The sequence below is a fragment of the Python bivittatus genome, unplaced genomic scaffold (assembly GCF_059951505.1).
Source record: "Python bivittatus isolate LINGU-HERP-01145 unplaced genomic scaffold, Pbiv_v1 ctg000410_np1212, whole genome shotgun sequence".
NCBI lineage: Eukaryota > Metazoa > Chordata > Lepidosauria > Squamata > Pythonidae > Python > Python bivittatus.
In genome coordinates, this window is record NW_028277067.1 from 16,469,969 (window position 1) to 16,491,574 (window position 21,606).

General features: G+C 37.3%; 1 protein-coding gene across 1 annotated transcript; it reads left to right on the forward strand.

Annotated features, from left to right (window-relative positions):
- The first annotated feature begins 215 nt into the window (after positions 1–215).
- Positions 216–21,026, forward strand: LOC103052333 (cytosolic phospholipase A2 gamma-like). The gene is made up of 14 exons (XM_025175795.2): positions 216–462; positions 1,124–1,240; positions 2,815–2,957; positions 4,885–5,083; positions 5,579–5,687; positions 7,336–7,476; positions 7,870–7,923; positions 8,614–8,673; positions 10,490–10,615; positions 12,493–12,618; positions 13,792–13,899; positions 16,890–17,044; positions 17,508–17,676; positions 18,700–21,026. Exons 1-14 carry the CDS (start codon positions 439–441, stop codon positions 18,855–18,857), a joined length of 1,689 nt encoding a protein of 562 aa, XP_025031563.1. The 5' UTR covers positions 216–438; the 3' UTR covers positions 18,858–21,026.
- The last annotated feature ends 580 nt before the right edge of the window (positions 21,027–21,606 follow it).

The window sequence follows — 21,606 nt, forward strand, 5'->3', positions numbered from 1 at the left end:
AAGAGAAAAAGAGGGAGGGAGGGGAGTGTAGTACAATGTATTTTATTCCCCGAGAATACTTCAACCTAATAGTCTATTAAAACTACCCCTGTCTACTCCAAGCCTTAGTATTCTTGTAAATGCCACATTAGCTGACCTCTTGTGGAATGGAGTGAATCATCAACAGTTAGAAAGCCAGGAGGAGCATAGAGGAGAAATGCTGCAGGGATCATATTACCGGTCAGCAGATTCCACCCTACTCTGGTACAACATTCAGCACTGGCTTCTTCCAGGAACGGAGACCTGGAATGTACCATTTCATGCAGCAATTTTTTGTGGCCCTTCTGTGAAGGGAAGAATTTCACTGCCTGACAGAATTTATAAAATCCGAACACTCAGAGGAACCTTACTACTGACTCCGTGTTCCCTAAACTGACCAAAAGAAGCCTGGAATACAAAATGGAAACGAATGTAGCTGGAAAGGTAAACTCTGCCTCTTTCTATTTTCACACATCAGCAAAATTAAAAGCACAGCTGTACATTCTTTTTAAATAACATTGCATATGAAGATGAAATCACTAAGGTTTGTCTGCACAATGTGGTAAGATAGAACCATGAATGCAGACATTTCCTTTCTCCTCAATAACCCATATTGTAAAATTTCAGTGTAATGTATCATTAAAGGGAAGGGACACCTGTTAAATCCAAGTTTGTCTTTGATGTAAATCACACTGCTTGCATTTACATGTTTTGTGACACAAATATATGCAAATGATCTAAAATATATATAAAACATACATTTATACAAATAATGCTAATTGATGCACACGATGTAAATTAGTTGTGTGAACTGCTTGGGAAAGAATGAAGTGTTAGTTGTGGGAGGGGCGGGGGGAGTCCAAAGAAAAGCTCTATCTATGGCATCCAAACTCCATGAATGATGGTCTGGACAATTGAGATTTTACTCTAGTGCCATTTGAAAGGATTTTCTGTATAGACTGGGGGAAGATCATCTCTACAGCAACTGATCCAAGAAGTCAGTTTGCCTGAGGGTCATAATGTGATATTAACTCCTCTTATCAAACTTGCCAGTAAAGTCGGATATATTTCTCCCATGTCTGTTATGTCTATGTGTATTTGGTAGGGAAAGATCAAAGTCCGAATTTCAAAATCTCTCTCAGATGGTGAAGAAACAGCTATAGCTGCTCGGAAGGAAAAGGTGGAAAAAGCTCTTGGCAAGCTTGGGATACAATGTGATTCAGTAGGTTTTCATTTATATATCTACCTCAAAGGGACTAGCAACAAACCATGATAAATGCCACAAAATCTCTGCAGATCCTTCACCAAATAAAGTCAAAATCTAAGCATTTGCCATTTAAATTTAATGGTTTTCTGTGCCACTAGCCCTCCCATTTCCCAGGTCTTTGAAGACCATGCTTAATTGAGATGGGTGGCTATACAAACAAACAAACAAACAAATAAGGGAATATTTCCAACATTACCTTTCTTCAGGCTTATAGCAGTATTCACATTGATATAATTCAATTTCTAGAAGTCCAGGGGTTGCAGAGAATGTCTGCCATTCACTGATTGCCTCAACTGATCGAGGGCAGTCTCCCTAGACCTGCCGCATACAGGCTACAAAAACCTGCATGACTCTAGATGGCAGAAGATAGGTACTGCTTTCTCTATCTCTTTGCTCCCATCTCATGGTCATCCAAAGTTTTGCAGTTCGGATATGGTAGCCAGGATTGACTCTGTCCACTTCTCCATAAGCTTCCACAAGTTTTGATTTTCCTTTCATTTCCCCTTACCAAAAAGAAAGGATTCAAGAGTGCCTCCACTTCAACATGGCCTCCACCATTCATTTGGAAATAAACAATTAAAAAAAAGGTTGCTGTATAGAGACCAAGGGGGAGTCATAAAAGATGGATTGTAAAAAATGTTGACTCTTGCGTCAAGCTGCAGAAATTTGCCTGCAGCTATTGTAACTGTCTGGCTATGCTAATCCAATGGAATGATCAAATGAAACAAGACCTGGCAGGGTGAACATTTCCTTTCATGGGATACAGAGTTGCCTTCATTAGCTGCAGAAGTATAGGAGAGGCCCTCTATTTCATGAGGGGAAATGATGGGAGAGGGTAGGAGGAACATACATCAGTTTACAAGTGGAAGAACTTCAGCATCATGAAAACTTTGCTAGCAGATGGTGTATTCCAATGCAAATTAATACAGCTGCATTCTTAAAATGCAAATTTGCAAATGTGTTTCCCTGAAATTCCTTAAATAAATTTAAGAAGTCAATTCAAAGTTGATTTAGCTTTTAAAACAGCCACATCTTTTCCTCTTTACCCTCTTATGGTCCCCTGAAAAAAAGATGGGTTGCTTGAATAAGTAGCAGAAAAGTGCTACCCTTGTACTCATGCTCATTATGAAGTATTTCTTCTGACTCATTCTTAAAACTACAAGTTTTAAGTACAGCCCTATTAAATAGGGCCCTATTAAGTATAGCCCTGTTAAATACCTTCTGAGTACTTCTTAAATAATGGAATATCAGCAAGTAGTAACTCCTTGCCGAACTTGCCTGATTTTGGAAACTAAACAGATTTGGGCTGAATAGTACTTGAATAAGAGACTACCAAGGAATATGAAGGTTATAGACTAGATCAGGAAATTGGGGGGGAGGAAAAAAAAAACCTCAGTAGAAGGTAAGGGCAAACTTGTACTATTCTGTTACCCAGAAAACTGAGTGGATACTTCCATGCAATCATAATCAGGAATTGTGCTGAACTCATAGGAGACATGATCTTTATCTTCCCTTTTTGATTCCATTAGGAGAACATCCCCAATATTGCTGTCTTGGGAGCAGGAGGAGCTGTGAGGGCTATGATTGCACTGTATGGGACTCTAGCAGAGCTGAAGAAATATAACCTTTTGGACTGTGTCATGTACTTGGGTGGGGTGTCAGGTTCTACCTGGTAAGTCTACGTTAATGGCAATGAAAGCAAATCGTTACTGTTATAGAGTATCTTACATTGCTAGATCAGATCACCTTTAATCTCAGCCAGAATTCTGTCTTCATTAGCAGCAAGAAAAAAGTCCCAAGGAGATTTGAAGCCCAGTAATAAACCCTTCACACTAACTCAGAATAGATAGCTTGTTGGTTGTGGCTCAGACTGCTATGTGAACCTAGTCAACATGGTTTATCAATCATTGTTCATGGTTTAGAACAGTGTATGAATCCAGCCAACTGTGTTTTTATAAACAAGCCATGCTAAAATATACTAGAGCTTAGATGTGTAAACCTGGAATGAGTGGAACTTTTAGAAGCCAATCACCTTAACTAAAAGATTAAAAAAAAAACCACTCCTGAGTCTCTTCAATAAACAATATTAATCTGTTTCCAGTTTCTTTTGCCCAAATTTGTTAGGTTCTCTCTCTCCTTTTTTTAAAAAAATCAGAACTATTCTCCTGTACATAGGTTCACTGTAACTTCATGCTAATTTGTCTGAAGAAGAGGGAGAGAGACTGGGCATTTGTAATTTCACACTGCAGTTACCTGTAAAATAACAGAAGAACCTCTATGATCTTATGCTAAAAGAGCCCAGGTGAAATAGAAGAACCAGCGGAATTTCATACTGATTCTGCCTTCCTTTAGTTTTTATATTGATGTCTGCTGCTTAAGATAAAGAGACAAGTGATTCTGACCTCAGAATATGCTGCTTGCAGGGAGATTGCAAGGAGATGTTGTTTGCAAGGAGATTAGACAGCCAAGTGTCTTGTGGCAATTGACACATTTTTATGGCATACATTCTGAAGGATACAGTCTTCTTCATTAGATGCATAAAAGATTGGAGTTAGGATAAGTGTATACAGTAGCACTGGTGAGATGGCGTGCAGAAGATTTGACTACTAGGAATTAACTATCTGATAGGCTACGTTCTTTTATGGTTGTCTGGGGGCAACATTAACTTCCCTCAAATAATGGCTTTGATTAGAATCTCTAAGGGAGAAAAGTCTATCCCTGTCACCCATTTTGTCATCCCCCTCAGCCCCATGCAAAATGGAGAGGGAAAAAACTAATCCAAAACTGCCCAACAAGGACTGAGTGGGTTCAAGGTGCACAGGATGTGGAGTGGGAGGGAAAAATGAGAAAGGGCTAATAATAATAATTACATTGATAAAGATTGCTATGTAGGAAAAGGGATCTTAATCTCTTCTTCCTCCCCAGTGGTGATCATGTTTGGATTTCTTCCATAATAATCTACATGCTGTATTCACCAGACTCATTGTTTAATTTTTCCCCCAAACATTTTTGAACTTCTGCAATCCTTGAGTTTCCTTATTCCTTCCAATTTATTTTATTTATTATTATTTATTTATCAGATGTGGAGGCCACTCACCAGCAAAGTCACCCTGTAGTGTACAAAAATCAAGCATATTAAACCTACAGATCCCACAACAAAATTAAATGTTAAATGTTTAACAATGTTGTACATTGTTAAAAGCCAGTTGAAAAATATGCGTTTTTAAAGCTTCTTGAAGGCCATACCTGTATTCTAATTTTCTATATGAGTAGAGAATTTCATTTGCAGTTACCACTGAAATTGTTATTGAACCCTGTGTTTTCTCTAATATTCATTATAGTTAGAGTTTTGAGAGTTTGATTCTTACAAGAATGTAATTTTTGTTCTCATCTGATGTTTTAATCAAGTTTTTTTCCCTCTACTGCCTGCTGACCAGGCAACCAGACTGAAACTCAGATTTCAAATTCCTTATTTTCCAGCCCAGCATGAACTGTTAAATATATATATACAGTATATATATACTGTATATTTCAAACTCATTGTGGGTGAGTTCCACACTTCCCTCACTCCAAAGACATTTGGCTTGTTCTTTTCAAAGGTGCTTGCCAGCCCTATACAAAAATGAAGATTGGACAGAAGAAATAGAGAATTTGAGTAAACATCAGTTTGAAAATCTTGTCCAAGGCCAGTGGGATTTTAATAAAGCAATCAAAGCTGTTCTAGAGGCTGCAGAAGATGAATGTTACTCTCTCACTGATTTCTGGTCCTATTTTCTTGTGCATAAACTACTAAATAAGGTGGGTGGAAAACAATGTTCAGATTTCCTTGATAGTTAAAACATGAATGAGCAACCTTTTCTGACTCTGGATCCCACTGGATGATCTCACCTATGCCCTAGGAATTCATACTCATATTGGTCATGTTCATGAAATCAAAAATTTAATGAGGTTTCAGTGACCTCAATCTCAACTCCTTCAATTACTTGGTGATTTAAAAAGAAAATATGAACATTATTTTAATTTAATTTAGGAAGGGTGATCCCTGTATTAACAACAACCAAAATTATGTTATAACAATTTCTCAAGGAACATGTGGCCTCTGAGATTGATCCAAAAATAGGATGCACCATTGTTGCATTAATGCCGTATATACTTTATAATATAATATGGTCTTCTAGAAACAGGATGCCCATATCCTCCTGCATGTTGAGAGTCAGGGTAACACTTCCTTTAAATAGAGATATGATCAGTGAAAAGAAAAGAAGTAATTGCATGAAAATATATCCACTTTAGTTTGACGAAGATAAATTGTCTGCACATGGTGGATCTTGTGAGAGTGGAAAAACACCTTATCCTATCTATTCAGCTGTGAACAAGCAAACTTATCAGAATCAAAATGCAGGTAAGTACATCTGTCTATATATGCAGATGTTACAGTTTAGCAGACAAAAACTATTCAAATCACAAATTCTTACTTGACCTAGAAATAGCTGTTGTTCCTTTTTTGCCTACCACTAATGTTAAAATATCATGTCCAGAAAGATTTGCCCTCTACAGATGTAACTGTTCGGTACAATATCCTTGTTCTGATTAGGAGCAGTTAGCCATGTAGGAGCAATTGTCTTGACATTCAGTGAAGTGTGAGAAACCAGCGAAGCTGCAGGAACAATGACAGATAGAAATAAATGTCTCCTGTCTTTTGAAAGGAAGTTTAAAAGTAGATTCTCTTTTGTTAAATTTGATGGGAACTGATGGAAGAACTGTAGGAACATTTTCCTGCACAGCATGGTTGCTGCTTGAGATGAGAGTTTAATTCATGGTAGGCTACCTTTAGTGAGCATTCAGCCTTTGATATTATTTGGTTCTGAGGTTCTGAATTCTGCTATCACTATGACGTCTCTTGTTTCCTTAGATAATTCTTAACAAAATGAAGTGTAAATGACTCTGTTGAGATGCTGCCGTTGTTGCTATTATTTTGCAAAATATAATGTTAGGGTTATCAGTGTAACATTAGGGCTTCAGCAGTTCAGATAACCATTAGATGGCAGCCAAGAGGGTTTTCTATATCTTGGTCATCCACATTTTTACAAGCTAGACCTGGTAATGCTAATCATACAACAAATTAAGGAAAGAGAGGCTAAAATGAAAATACATGAATGTTAAGTTCATAGAAAATTGGAATCTGACCATAAAATATCAAGTTTAAAATAATATTTAAGGTGGGCTTCGTTGTATTACTGGAGGAATAAAGGTCTATGTTTTGCAGACACAAAGCTGCTGTGACAGTGGTTGTGTTTTCATTATGGCTAATTTTGCCTAATTTGTCTAATTTTCTTTGAGAGTTGTTAGGGCATCTGCTGTAAGTAAATAAGTGTCCTTTTAGAGTACAGATTTTTTTTTTTTTTCATTCAACCTACTCCAATGTTGAAATTAATACACTAGAGGCATGCTAACATTATTTTTATCTTGTCAGTAGGCCAAAAAACAAAAACCAAAACCCTGACAAAAGCAATTGTGCAAGGCTTCTGAACGTTAGACATTTGCAAATAACATTAACCAAACTTAGCATTAACCACGGGTAAGAAATATACTGGTGATTTATGCTTCACGTAGCACAGCAAACATCTCCAAGGACAGTTTTGCAGTTTCCCCTTTCCACTGGCAATATCTCAGCCACAATGAAGTGACTAGCTGAGTGTTACTTCCTGTTCTTCCATTTTTGTCTGAAAAAAAAAAGGTAGTACAAACATGTGGTGGCACTACTGGATCAGAGCCACTGTACATGTTGTAAATGAAATCTAATTTCTTCTACGGCCCCTTTATTTCAACAGTCAATTCTATGTCTGAAAAAAGGGGAGTTATTAGTTTGGGTAAGAATAGGGAAATCTATAATAAGCCATGGTTTTAAATTGTGATTAGGGCTTCTATCTTAATATTAATCATAGTCTTGAGTAAAGTCCAGGTTTGAATGACAAAATAAATCTAATTTTACTAATCTTATTAGAATGGCAACTTTCCCTTTTTATTTTTTTTTGCTGTAATTTTTTCAGGTACCTGGTTTGAATTTACCCCTCATGAAGCTGGAATTCCTGGACTAGGGGCATATGTAGACATCAAATACTTTGGAAGCATATTTCAGAATGGGCAGCTAGTCAAAGAGAAAAAAGAGAAAAATATTTGCTATTTGCAAGGTACATTATCTGAATATTTGTCCTTTGTGAGCTTTCTTGGAATGCAAAACTTCAAACAAAGGAAAACATTCTGTGTTTGCCTGGCCACTTAATATAAATGTGGAGAGGGCACAGAGCCTGGAAGTGTCCCCGCAGATTAAAAATCTATAGTTCAAACAAATCTAAAGAGCAATCACTTCATCATGGGCTCTGCAGAAGAAGTTGTGCAAGATTGTAACCAAGAGCCATTAATGATAATCTGAGGTACAAAGAGAAGATGGTTTATGGCTACATTTCCTCCATTTTTCTATGTTACATGGTGAAATTTTGTCCTTTTAAAACAAATGGGTCTTCTACAAACACTAGATTATAATATGGGATGTACTGATGAAACCATATTTTCCCTATTTTTAGGCTTATGGGGAAGTGCCCTTGCAGGTGAGCAAGACATTTCAAAGACTATATCAGGTATTGCTCTTTTTATGTTTGGACTAGAAAGATATAGTCCATGAGTCAAGGTACATCACAAAGGATTCATATAATGCTTAGTTATGTATATTGAACCAACTGTCCTTGCTTCCCAAACGTAGAACCTACAGCAGTAGCTTCCAGAGGTTTTAGTTTATGGCTTCCATTATCCATAATCACACTCTATACTGGCTAAAGTTTATGGGGGTTGAATTCCAAAATATCTGGAGAGCATAGACTTGCTTACCCGAGTCCTAAGGAGTCAAAGATATGGAAGATGATGTTGCATTCTCCAGATATGCTCTCACTCCCTCTTTCTCTCAGTATTTTTTATACTTACAGATGGTGAACAAGGTCAGCTTTGATAGTCTTGAATGCCTATCTAGTAGTAAATAGACTGATTTGGCTGATTCTAGGCTCATCTTTCCTTGTTTCTGATGCAAATATTCAGTGCTGGGGATAATGTACAGTACATAGTGTAGTAGAGTTTCCAGGTTTATACAAATATATCACTAAGCATTATAAAGGCCAGGGAAGTCTCATGGTTAAAAGAATGAGTTATAGAGAAAATCCAACATTTTGACAACATATTGACTAATACATCTTTCGGGATGTTGAAAACTTTGTTGCAGCATTGTGCTAGCAAAAGTAAACTCTTACATCTGTGAATGTATTCCTTTATCTTTCAAGATGCTTTACAAGATTTTGGAAAATATGAGAGAACAGAGGACCTTACGTCAACAGAATTAGGTGAGATTTATAATGTGTGTGGGTATCCCTTTCCTTCACTTTCTTTCCACATCTTTATTCCCTGACTTGTTTAGGCTGAGACCAGGGAGGTCCAGTTGCACTATCCAAATGACCAAGGAGTTCAGCAATTGACTCTGGGCAAACCATTATAAAGTTTTTGTGAAAATCAAATGAGGGGAGATCCTATAAGTGCCCTTTAAGTTTCTAGATGAAATAAATCAACGTACTAGTAGTCCTTCTACCTGTTATACCCGGTCTGTTTGTGTGAAAGGTTAGTTTCTAAATCCACAGATTAAGCAACCGGGAGTTGTCAACCTGTACCTCCTAGATGTTACTGAGCAACAACTTCCAGCAACATTCACTACTGGCATGCTAATTGAGATTGCTAGAGGGCTAGATGGATTATTGGAAGCTCCCAGTGTATCTTGGTTAGATAGCATCACTGAAGCAATGACCAAACTCAGGGAGGCAGTGAAGGACACGAAGGCCTGGCGTAATATGGTTCATGGGATCACGAAGAGTCGGACACGACTTAACGACTGAACAACAACAACAAAAAGTGTATCTTAAACTTTTCTCTCTCTCTCAGGACCCCTTCCCACTTTTAAAAATTATGGAGGACCCCAAAAGAGTTTTTGTTTGTATGGGCTATATTTATCAATATTTGCCATATTAAAAAATAACAATTGATGCATTAGCTGCCACTACCACTTCTCAAGATTGTCTGATGGGATTTTAATATTGTATTATTTTTCTACATAGGCTGGCAAATTATTTTGATGTTGCAGACTGCTGAGAGGATCTTGGGGGACCCCAGGGTTCCTCCTTATGGGCCCAAGGTTCTCAAGAAACTGAATCTGGGATCCTTCAGGCTGAATGCAGTACATATGTCTTAAGAACTGAAGGAATAACAAATTCCTTCTTTTGCTGCTTTCCTCATTAATAGGGTACTGGTTTAGTATATCGCCTGTTCACTATGAGGGATTATAAATCCTTATTTTACAGCAGCATTCATCTCTTTTTGTCCTGTTGTTCTATGCCAGTGTATAAATTAAGTGAATCTATAGTAGTAGATTCTGTATTCTGCTATAGTAGAAAAGTACTATACATGCTCTTCAACTTAATCTTGCTACTTCACTAATTTTGAGCTGGCATGTGATAACACAATGGAGAGTACTCCAGTAATTACAAGGATGCTATTAGAGAAAGCAAGGAATTGCCAGTTCTATAGAGAGATCAATTATCTAAAAGCACATGTTCTGGGTTGTTGATTTCAAAGCATAAAGCTACCAATTTATACTTTTAAAGGATTACCAATTTTCTCCTCATCTTAACGAGTAAGATTGTAACAAAATATTCCTCTGTAAAGTACTCCCTTGTTCAGGATATCACTCACATCATTCTATACACACACTGAGTACACCCAGTCCCTTTTGGATTGTTTTTAAAAGGGGGGAAACCCCTTCAGAATTCTTTTTCCTAAGGATTTTAGCAAAAAAAACAAAAACAAAAACACAAACAAAAAAAACCCTTTGTATTGGGAGTCATTTTTGACTAAATAAAAAGTGGCATTTATAGCTTAAACATAGAGACACATTAAGCTAATTGTTCCTGTCTTCTTTGCTTGTTGGGAGTTTAAGAATTTGAAATGAAAACATGAAAAAGAGTTCATCTTCCAAGATTTCTATGTCCACAAGGGGTGGAAGACAAGGCTCGGCTATTTAAGCAAAGTGTTTACTCAAGACAGATAATTTTATCTGACTCTAGAACAAGGCAGAATTTTTACTGGTATTTTCTTATCTTTTCAATTGCCAAGACACAGACAGTGAGAAGTTTAATATGCTCTTCAAATGCTATAAAACTCTCCTGGAGCTGCAATTGTTGGAATCTACAGATAAAAGAGGAGTAGATAAACTTGACCACCTAGAAAACATCTTGAAAGGTAAGTTAACATGCACCCCATATACAGATAAAGGTTTTATCTGTTTGTTTTTGGTAGTCTCAGTTCCATTTATTTATTTAATTCAATTTTGAGATTGATTCCACAACAACTCCAGGTGGCTTAAAAACAGAAGAAAACAGCAGACATCAAAAAAAGAATTCAGCCATCTGGAAGACCAATTCCAGAACATAAAATTGTATTATGTTAAAGTTTGTTTTTCCCAGCTACATCCCAAACAGATAAGAATTACATTAATCTTATTTAATAAAATAAATATTTTGAAAGGAAGCCAACAACTAGTCAACAAAGGAAATAGTTACAGTACAGCAAAAGCAATAAATATGTGCAGAGCTCACTGATTTGGAAATAGAAAGTTTCAGAGAGCTCCAGAATATTTCATTGTCCCTCTGGGCTACGCTAAACCACCTACTAGGTCATGTCCTTCTGGGGGTCATTGAGTAGTGTCTGCAAGTAAATCCTCTGAACCAGAAGTGGCTCAAGGTGTCTCAGACATGGTGCTTTGTGCACATCCCTAAAAAGTAGCATTGACATAGTATCTACTAAAAGATGAGAAGCATTTACTATGTTCATGTATGGATGTAATGACTCTGGGCACTGTATATGATAAAAGGCCAGAACAATAAAAACAATAAAATGGAGAAACAGATTAGGTACATTCTGGGGTGGAGGGTAGGGTGGGCATACAGAACCAAACCAAATCTTACTAGGGCTTACCAATCACCTTGCCTGAATGCCCAGGTTTTCAGTGCATTTCACGACATCATCAGGGTAGGAGTCATATGGATCTCTGAGGGAATAGTGTTCCAAATGCAAGGCAACCTGACAGGTTAAATGCTCTCCATTGTGTGTGTGTGTGTGTGTAAAAGGTGAAAGATTTATATAATCCAGTTTCTCTTCAGGTTGTATAAATCTTTCATCTGTATCCAAAAATTAACAGTGAAGGTGCACAGGAAGGGTTTCTAAGAAGACCATTTCCCAGTTACCACTGAAAATATGTTTTGTATATCCCAGCTGCCTAATCCTGAAGGGAGCAACCATTTTAAGGCCTCTAATGAAGTTTTTAATGAACAGGGTGGGGGGCTATTCAAAAGCAACTGGACATGCAATATGAATGTTTCATATGACATTTTGCCTATGATTAATTACTTTATTTTCTGATAGTGTAACCCAGTAAATTAAAACTAACTTCAGGCATAATAAACCAAAGTTATCAAACATTATTAGAAGAAAGCTCATTTTTAAGCATTCTATATTCTAAAAATCCCTCAGTGTCAAAATAAATAAGTGAACCTTCAACCCAAGATCCACTGAATAAAATTTGCTGCCATCAGTTAAAATTACTCCCCACCAGTTTACTAACTCAAACTTTAGTTGACCATTCTTCTTTTAAACAAAGAGGTTTAAAAGGTTTAAAAGATTAATAATTATATTCTGTCTATTCTGATGAATGCTAAACCATGGAAATGAAAGCATTACTAACTTAGATGAACTGAGTTAGTTTGCAATCTTAAACATACTTACTACTTACAACTGAATGTAGATTTAGGGTATCTCTCACAGAGAATGTATTGATTAAATAAAACAAGATAAAAACTAAGATGTGTAGGCTCTTTGTAAAAGCAAATAAAACATCATAAAGAACTCAGCAGGGAAACTGTTGTTCTATTGTCATCTTAGCTCTGCCTCCAACTGAATGTAGGAGGATGTACTTTTGAGAGGATGTGAACAGAAATGTACTGTTAATCGGTTCAAAATTTTACTTTTATCCACTACTCGTTTGCTACACTGCCTAGAAAAATCATTTTTGTGTCCTGCTGCTTTAATCCACTAAAACTTCCTCTTCCCTTGCTGTAAAGATTACAGTTCCAGCAAAAGCTATGAATTGATCAGAAGGATGAAGGAGACCTGGTATTCTGCAGATGAACAGAGAAAAAAGAAAGAGTATATGACATTATTCCAAACGTTGGATGCTGATTTTGGAGGCAAGTTGTTGTCAGGTTGCTTCATCCTTCTTCAGAGCCTCTGGGTCTCTTAAGGAGATCAGAATTTAACAGAAAAATAATAAGCCAGACCAGTGTTTCTCAACCTTGGCAACTTTAAGTCGTGTTCTCCAGCCAGGCTGGGGAATATTGGGAATTAAAGTCCATGCAACTTAAAATTGCCAAAGTTGAGAAACACTGAGCTACACAATATATCAGTAGGACTTATTGTATGGCATGCATTTTAAGAAAGGAATTTTATTATACTTTGTTTCTATGAAGTCACCAGTGGGTAACAAAAAGTGGTAATATTTATGATGAAGACATTCTATGAAACTAGATAGACTGAACAGATTTTATCTGTTCATTTAATTTGTGGCTACTGCTCAGTCACTATCCTAGGAGTGGTATTTTGTAGTTACTACTTAATTGTTCCACCTATAGGAGAGTGACTAAAAGAATAGCATCTGAGAAAGACTAGGCATGAAACAGGCATCTTAATGTTTGTTCATACTATATGACTTCTTTAATATTTTTGTATAATTTATTTATTAGATGTATAAACCACCTCACAGTTTCTAGGCAGTGAACAAAGTGAAACATGGTAAAAAGAACAATATCATTGAAAGAAAAAAAAAACCCTATAAAAACTGTAAGCAATTATAAACAATAATGGTGTGGATCTTCTTTTAGCTACTTATTCACTAAAGGCCTTCTGAAAAAGCTGGGTTTTTACAATAGATGAAAACATTGCTAAAAAGGTTTTGCAGAAGATTAAGATTTCATTGACAAAGCAATTGAATTACACACAATCCTACTCCATGAGAAAAAGCAGGTCTTGCAGAGATCTACTTTTTAAATTTTCCATAAGGATTCCAATATAGCTTTATGCTGGGGCCCTGGGGGAAATGAAAATATTTAACTGTTGACACTACAGATTGCAATGGGGTTATAAACAGCAGCTGTTAAACATGCTTATTGTGGGAGGCGACCCCCTGACAAAATAATAAATATAAGACATATTCCACTACTTTGTTCCTTAATTTTATACAATATGTTAGAAAAGCAATATTTAAGTTTCAAGGTTAAAAAAAAAATGAGTGGGGAGTAGCTGACATTTCAACTATTTATTAATGTATGTTTTTCATGCCTACCTTTCACTGTCATTTGTTTTAGGTTTTACTAATGACTCCAGTCAGGTTTATCTTAAAGTGGTGAATAAGACTTGTTTATGTCTTTTGAACTGGTCATGGGGAAGCATCAATAATTTCCTGTACCAATGTTGTAAGTTTCCATCATTATTGCACTAGTAATTTTGTATATATCTGTAAGATCACAACTGAGAATATCATCATACTATTGCATTAAAAAGACGTTATATGTGAATCTTGGGGATATCATCAAAATCTTGTATTTCCCATTTGCATTCTGTTTCTGCATCTTTACGGAAGATATGGAAAATGCTCTGTATAGGAAATTCCACTTTGGATGTCATCTAACAATGTATGTAACATGATCTTCTCATTTTCAAGAAAAGAGGGGAGGGGGGCAAAAAACCAACATTTTTGGAGTGTTAAAAAAGTATAATGAAGCATTTATGTCCTGGCCTCAGAGCCAGGCTCCAAGAGGTGGGCAGATCAAGTCCCACTGGGTGCTGCACCCGCAGATTCAGTAGCCACTGAATCAAACACTCAGGTCCCTCCTTGGCCAGCATTGATCTCTCTTTAACCAACATGGGTGCCAAGAAGCAGGGCAACTCCCCCAGCCTGAGAATCCTGTGCCCCATCAAAGTAAGTACTTCATGAGCAAGATGTTGACTCTGCAAGCAAGCCCAGTGGTTCATTATTGGCAACCGCTAGGCAAGAAAAGCTTCAGCTGTGTATGCTTTTGGAGAGGATTTAAACTGCACAGGGACTGCTTTCTATTGCTGGAAGCAACCTTGGCATCTGGCTTTGTACTTCACATATTCTTACTCCTGCTACATTTTTGACCTTGGTGTGTTCCTGACCAAGCCTCTGGCTGTTCTCTCAGCACTTTACAAGATGTTGCGTGCTTCTGATTACAGACTGACTGATCTGGCTTTTATCTTAGCCTCAGCCTCCAGTATGCTGTTGTGCACACGCATATTCTTTCTTCTGCTTCCCAACTCCTCTTCTGTCATCTCTCCTGCCCATCTGCTGATATTTCTCTAGGCAAGCTTTCCTAATGCCTTTGCAAGCCTTGCTGCAAACCTACCATTCCAACCACCCATATCAGCAGTCTCTTTGTATCTCCCCTCCTTCCCCTCCTCACTGCATTTTTTACCAAGCCCCTTCCACAGTGCATGTTCTCCCCCAGCATCTCTGCAAGCCTCACCCTCAAGCACCCACATTGTGCCTGCATCTTGCCTGCCAGTTGCATAGGCATTTGCCCATTTGCTGAAGCTAGGACATGAACATTTCTTTGATAGTGTTATTTATTTAGTTTTATATCTTGCTTTTAATTCAAGAGCTCAAGGTGGCGTACATAACATTCCCTTCTCCCATGTCTCCTCACATCCCATGAGGTAGGTTGGGCTAAGAGAGCTGCAGAGCTGTCTGGCAACCATTCCTCTGTTGCACTGAATAGCCCAGGAGCTGTGAGGATGAAAGGACAGCATATTGGCATTTTTGTAAGCAGGCACTTTTACCAGTAGCTATAACCTTGTCTGCCTATTATTACAGGAACTGGAGGGAAGGGGGACTGAAGCTCTGGGAAATGGGGAAAGCTGCTTTAAGTCCAGGTACTGAGGTTTAGGTGAGTCAAGAATTCCTGCCAATAGAAAAGCAGATTGTCCACAAGCTATGCGGAACTACAGTGTTGCACAGACATCAGCTTTATTCTGATTTCAAGAACAGTGCAGCAGACTCAGAAAACAAGCAAAAACTCTGTTCTTAGAATCAGCCAAGATTATGGAAACACACAGTTCCAGAGTTGATTAGGTATGAAGTATGTAGAGTTGTTTAGGTACGAGTTTTGAAGCTACATATTTTCTAGACGGTTGATCTCCTCCTTATGACTGAAATCTTTTGCTTGAATTCTTTGGATTGGGATCACAGTGCTGCAGATTTGGAGTAGCCTGGTTATGGCACACTGTAAAAACCCCATATATGAGAGAAAGCACAGGTTACTGCATTCATCCCACACAACCTCAAGAATAGCACAGTCCAGACCTGGGCAGGACCAAAAATGTCAGATGGTCTTCAGTTAATTTCACAAGACTCTCAGCCGAACTTCAAAAAATCCTTGCAATTCCCTAGCAGCCTGTTGTGTGGGAAGGAGGAAGGGAAGGAGGGAGGGAGGAAAGGTGTCAAGCAGGAAGGACTGGTTAAGGTGGTACTAGTAGGAAGAGAATGGCTGCTCCCCTTTTGACTAGGGTCCTCCTCCTGGTTAGTTCCACCTTTCTCACTTGGTAGGCAATGTAGCCTGCCCAACAGATTTCTTCTACAGAAAAATGCTCCTACCTGATTACTTCTACAAGAGAATGGTCTTTAACTTCTCAATGCTACGAGACATTGCATACTCACAGCAGTACTTCTATAGGAATAAACATACCCCCAATTACGTATATGTTCTCCATCTCCTGTCAGACAGCTCAAGTGATGTTAGATTTCAATTAATGGATTTAATGATGTTAAGTTTCTTGCCATCTAGCCACTTGAGCAACTTTGTTGGTGTGTGTATAATGAGTTATCCCTGTGTATAATGACTGGATTCTTTTGAGAAAGGATGAGATATGTAATAAATGTGAAATATCATTTTGGTTCTTAAGTTCTGAGTATCATTTTAAAAAGTAGAGAAAACTTTACAAGCATCTGAATGGATAGACAAGATCTTGTTCTCCTTTGTAGAGTAAGATGATGCAAACATACAGTGTCAAGATACTGAAGACAATTTTATCCCTGTCACTGATGTATGCTTTGATTTCAAATGAGGGACAAAAACAGATGATTCATTGTTCTTTGTGTCCTTCTCTGGTATCTCATAGGCTGCATTTCATATATTACAAGCTGTATAGTCCAGATTTACAATTACTCTGCATCTCAAGAGACTGCTCTGCAGCACAAACTCAATTGTATACAGTAGTAGTATAAGGACAATATGACTTCTGCAATCTTTTTAATATCTATTGTACTGTGGGCATGAAACTCTGTTAGCACTAGCAATAATAGTACCCATACTCATTCTTAATACCTGCCGTAGGCAAATTTGTACTGATTGCAACACTGACATTCTGTTTCATTTCATGTGATTAGCTGATGTTGAATTTCCTGAACTGACAAGCAATCCCATTATATCTTTGATTGATGCTGGTCTGGCCATAAACACAGCTTATCCACCAATTCTGCGCCCTGAGAGGCAGGTGAAGTTGATTCTTTCTTTTGACTTCAGTGCTGGAGATCCTTTTCAGGTAATTAATTTGAAATAAAGAGGCCATTGTTCATGTCTAGAATTTGGTTGGAGGATAATACTTCCATGATTCAGCAAGACATATCTTGTTTGTTTTTAAAACTATATTTGAAAAGGAAATGTTAACAGGAGAGATTTAGAATGCTATTCTATAGAGTCTCACTCTGAAGTTTCCTTGGCAGTGCTGTGTCTATCTCACAATAATTTCTTTTATAGAATCATATATTCCCATGGGAGAACTTTCAGTACAATTTCTTCACATTCTGATATTCCTTAGTTCCCTTGAGTTTCTGGCATTACTAGATTAATATTGAAGGGAAACATGATACATTGCTTTCCTCTTTCCAAGGTTGAGTTGCGAAGGAGCCTGAACTCTAAATGCAACACAAGAAATAGCTATAACTATTCTCTTTAATTAGCTATCAGCAATTTCTTTATATTATTTTTTTTCTTTTCTCTTTAAGACAATTAAAAAAGCTGCTGAATACTGTGAAGCGCATGGGATTCCATTTCCCAAAATAGATGAGAATGAATTACAAGATGTAGATACTCCGTCAGATTGCTACATCTTCAGAGGAGAACACACCCCAACTGTTATTCATTGTCCATTATTCAACAAAGTCAACTGTCCAGGTAACCTGGGAATGAGGATCATTTGAGAAATAGCCAGTGTCAAAAAATTATTGGGGTCAAACAATACTGAATATGTTACATTTGGTGAATTTCTTGATGATAATCCTCTTAATGCTTAAACTAAAACCATCTCTCTCTAATTGTTGCTTCTATTTCTTTGGCATATTTTCACTTCTGGTATGTATAATTTCTACTCCTTACTCTCTCGATTTTTCTGTAAAACAAAAGATTTGACACAAGAAAATCCTGTCTAGCAGGTCAAAACAAGATTTCATAATGTCAAATATTTTGTTTTTGTTGGTGGTGGCCAAAATCAGGATAAGGACTATTTGAAATATGAATGAACCCAGCTCTGAAAACCTCACAGTCTTATAAAATAGTCCCAGCCTCCTCCAATTTAAATCTGACCAATCATAAGGTTTGCTAGGCCTGCATGAACAGGTTTGGCTATGCCTTGACACATGCTTTTTCTCCTTAAGGGAAAGAGATGCCTTTTTTTTTTTTTTGACAAGCTGTGTTAGGTCACCTGGAAGTTATGACCAATAATTCAATAAGCCAAAGAGGTTTCTGAACATGCCTGTATAGAAATCTCTTTTAGCATTTTCTGGTAGCTAATTGGAAGGCTTTTCTGACTATTAGAACTTCTGGAGAAGGCCAAAAAGAAGTGAAGTAAATGAACATGCCTCTTTACTTTTAGATATGAGGGACCATATTGCTTCAGGAAGCATCTTAAAGCTTTGTTCAGGCCACTGCTGAAGTAAAGTGCCCCTTTGAAGATCAGCACGGCCCTAACTGCTACTGTTGTCACTAATTATTTATATTTAAGTTTCCACTTTCCAAACAATGTTTAATTTGTCCAAGGAAGATGGAGGGTCATTGGAACCCAGTGATGATCTGCATTCTTGCTAGTCTATAATAATGCCTCTTAGTAAAATGTCATTTTCTTCTAGAGTCCAGATATTCTGTATTTTCTGTGCCTCCCAATTCAGATTTTTTAAAATTCAGACTCTCTCTCATTTTCAGGTAAAATTGCTGAATACAGAGAAGAATTCTCTACTTTCAAGATGAGCTATTCTGATGAAGAGATTAAAAAGTTGCTCACTGCAGCAAAGAATAATGTAGCAAATGTTCAGCAAACGATACTGGAGGAAATTAAGCACATTGTAGGCTCTCCTTCATAAAGAGCTTGAGCAAATATTTCCCATTATAATAGTAGACTGACATAAGAAACTTTGTTCTCCAACAGAAAGCACTGTTACTAATTATTAGTATCAATGAAGGGTTATGTAATTTCCCATCTTTCTCCAAAAAAAAGGTTTAATTAATATCTGTTGAGTTTTGGGCTGCACAAGATCCATGATTGCTGTTAACATTATAAAAATTTAAATGTTTAAATTAATATGAGTTCAGAATACATCCAGAGAAGAAGGAAAGAATGGGAAAAATTAAAGAGACAGAGGGCTATCCAGTTTGGTGTAGCAGTTAAGTCATCAGACTAGAAACCAGGAGACCGTAAGTTCTAGTCTTGCCTTAGGTATGAATCTAGCTAGTGACTTCTAAACAATACTGCCAAAAAGATAACAGGGGGTGGTGGCTAGGAGTAAAAAAATGTCTTGAAGATACAACTTTTATGCATCTTTGTGACATACTACTATACTTTCTAGTTTCTATGCTTTAAGATATATGTAACCATTTTAACATGTTGCTATTACATGTATTTTCAATTTACTCATATTGAGGTGCACAAATTTGTCCTTGGTTTGGGAAAAAATGAACAAAACAATTTTTCTGCATACAGCAAATTAGAGGAAACATTGATCTTAAGAACTTATTTTCCCAGTTTCTATGCCCCTGAACATGATGGAGAATTTATTTGAAGTCATTTGCTTATGGAACTACAGTACACCCCAGCACCATAATTCTTTCTCTCTTTGCATACATAAAATTCTCATTTACTGTTTTTCCATCAGCTTATATGGGCTATGAATATTGTTTAAAGAAGTGTGCACCTTATGTCTCATGATAAGAATTGTGTTCATATTAATGTATATGGTATGTGTGATCAAGTAATCTGTTGTTAAGGAATGCAGAGTAGGAGTGGCAGAAAAATAAAGCCAAACCTATATTTGATCCCTTCTCTCAAATGTATAACTTCAAACTACGCTATAGAGTACTGATTCACACATTATCCTAATCATAGTTTGTTTAACCATAACTTATTGAATAAAAATTTATTGGATGCACTTATCATTCTATGCTATAAACCATATTACACACCCCACAAGGAGTGGATTTAAATGGCAAATAAACTGAAGGCAAACAAACTACATTTTAGCTTTAATATGTGAATCCAGTTTATAATTGATATATTGCACATAATGAAAGGAAAGAGGGTGGGCATCCTCCTCTGTTAGCTTTCTCATTGCACTCCGTGTGTTCATGGTAAACATCTGTAGTAAAGAGCCTTTCCTGTCTAGCTACACTCCCCATGAGATACACATTTCTCAGTTTCTACATTTTAGACGGAGCCTACATGAGTATAAACAGGATCCAACTATCAATTAATTCAGGCCATATGAAAGATAATAAATGGAACTACTTCTTGGTGCAATTTCCATTCCATAGACTTTCAGACACCAAGTAACATCAACTTCCAATTGTCCTTGCTCTCATTGCTTTCAAAACACACAGATCTCTGGATGAATTATCCACATTCCCTCAGCCCAACCAATATAGGAATGCCAAAAGATGCATCCAGTCTGTGCTCCCCACTCCACTTTCTTGTCTTTAACTTATCCAGAATTTGTTTTCATGGCAACTGATCACTGTGAAGGGAAACTGTAAAACTGCCATCCCGCCCCACTCCACCCTACTCCCCAGTTAGTGGAATTGTACCAGGGTGCCATAGTGTCTTAATAGGAACAGAAAGAAATAAGGCTGTGGGAAGTGGGAAGAAGCAAGACTTCTCATCATGGGAAACTGACCACCCAGATGACCTGGCTGGACTGTTAGAACACTGTCTGATTGATGATTCCACACACTCTGTAGCTGAGCTGAAAATTAATTGATTCAGTAGCCAAAGAAAAACAATGTTGGGGACATAAAGATTCCAATCTTGGACTGGTGCAATGTAGAAATCTCCAAGGAAGCTAACAGGAGAGGTGCATCAGCCATAAAATGAGGCCAACATTTCCAAAGATGGCATAATACATTACTTTGCCATACAGTATATCCCCAACATCTAATTGACTTAGACAAAGACCCCTTGTAGTGGTGGAATTTCAAGCTATTAAAGAAAGTTCAGTACTGAAAAGAGGGCAGTTTTTTTTTTTTTTAATTTGTTAATTAATCACTGAATCTCTAATGGAGAGGAAGGAAAAAAAGAGTTATACAGAATAACACATGGAACAGATTAACAAACAATCAGGAAATGCCCTATTGTCTAAATAAAACACTGCTTTAACAAACAGAACAATAGCAAGGTTTGTCTTTTGTATAAATTGCTTTGCTATGTAGAGCTGATGACTCACCGAAACCTCATTATGCACATCAACTGTTAAAAATAAAACTTTTGTATATTTGAAATGGCAAAGGGCTCCAAAGACCCTCACTAAACATTGACTCCTTCTCTCCTCTCCTTTTCGACTCCTGCCCAACACTGCTGTTTGATTAGTAGCTGGACTGTGGTGATGACAGGGGAGGGCCAAGAAGGGAGGGGTGTCAACCTTTCAATGTAGACCAGACCAAGAAACCAAAGTTCTCCACCTAAAGGAATGCTTCCTCACCCAGGCTTGTCCTGATTTCATTTTCTTTACAACTCAACAGAAAGTTGGAAATAAATTGAAAAAAAGATTAGACGGAAAGATTTATTGAAGACATTAGATGCAGAGGAAATGACGGCAAATTAGACACATAAGTCTATCAAGCAAC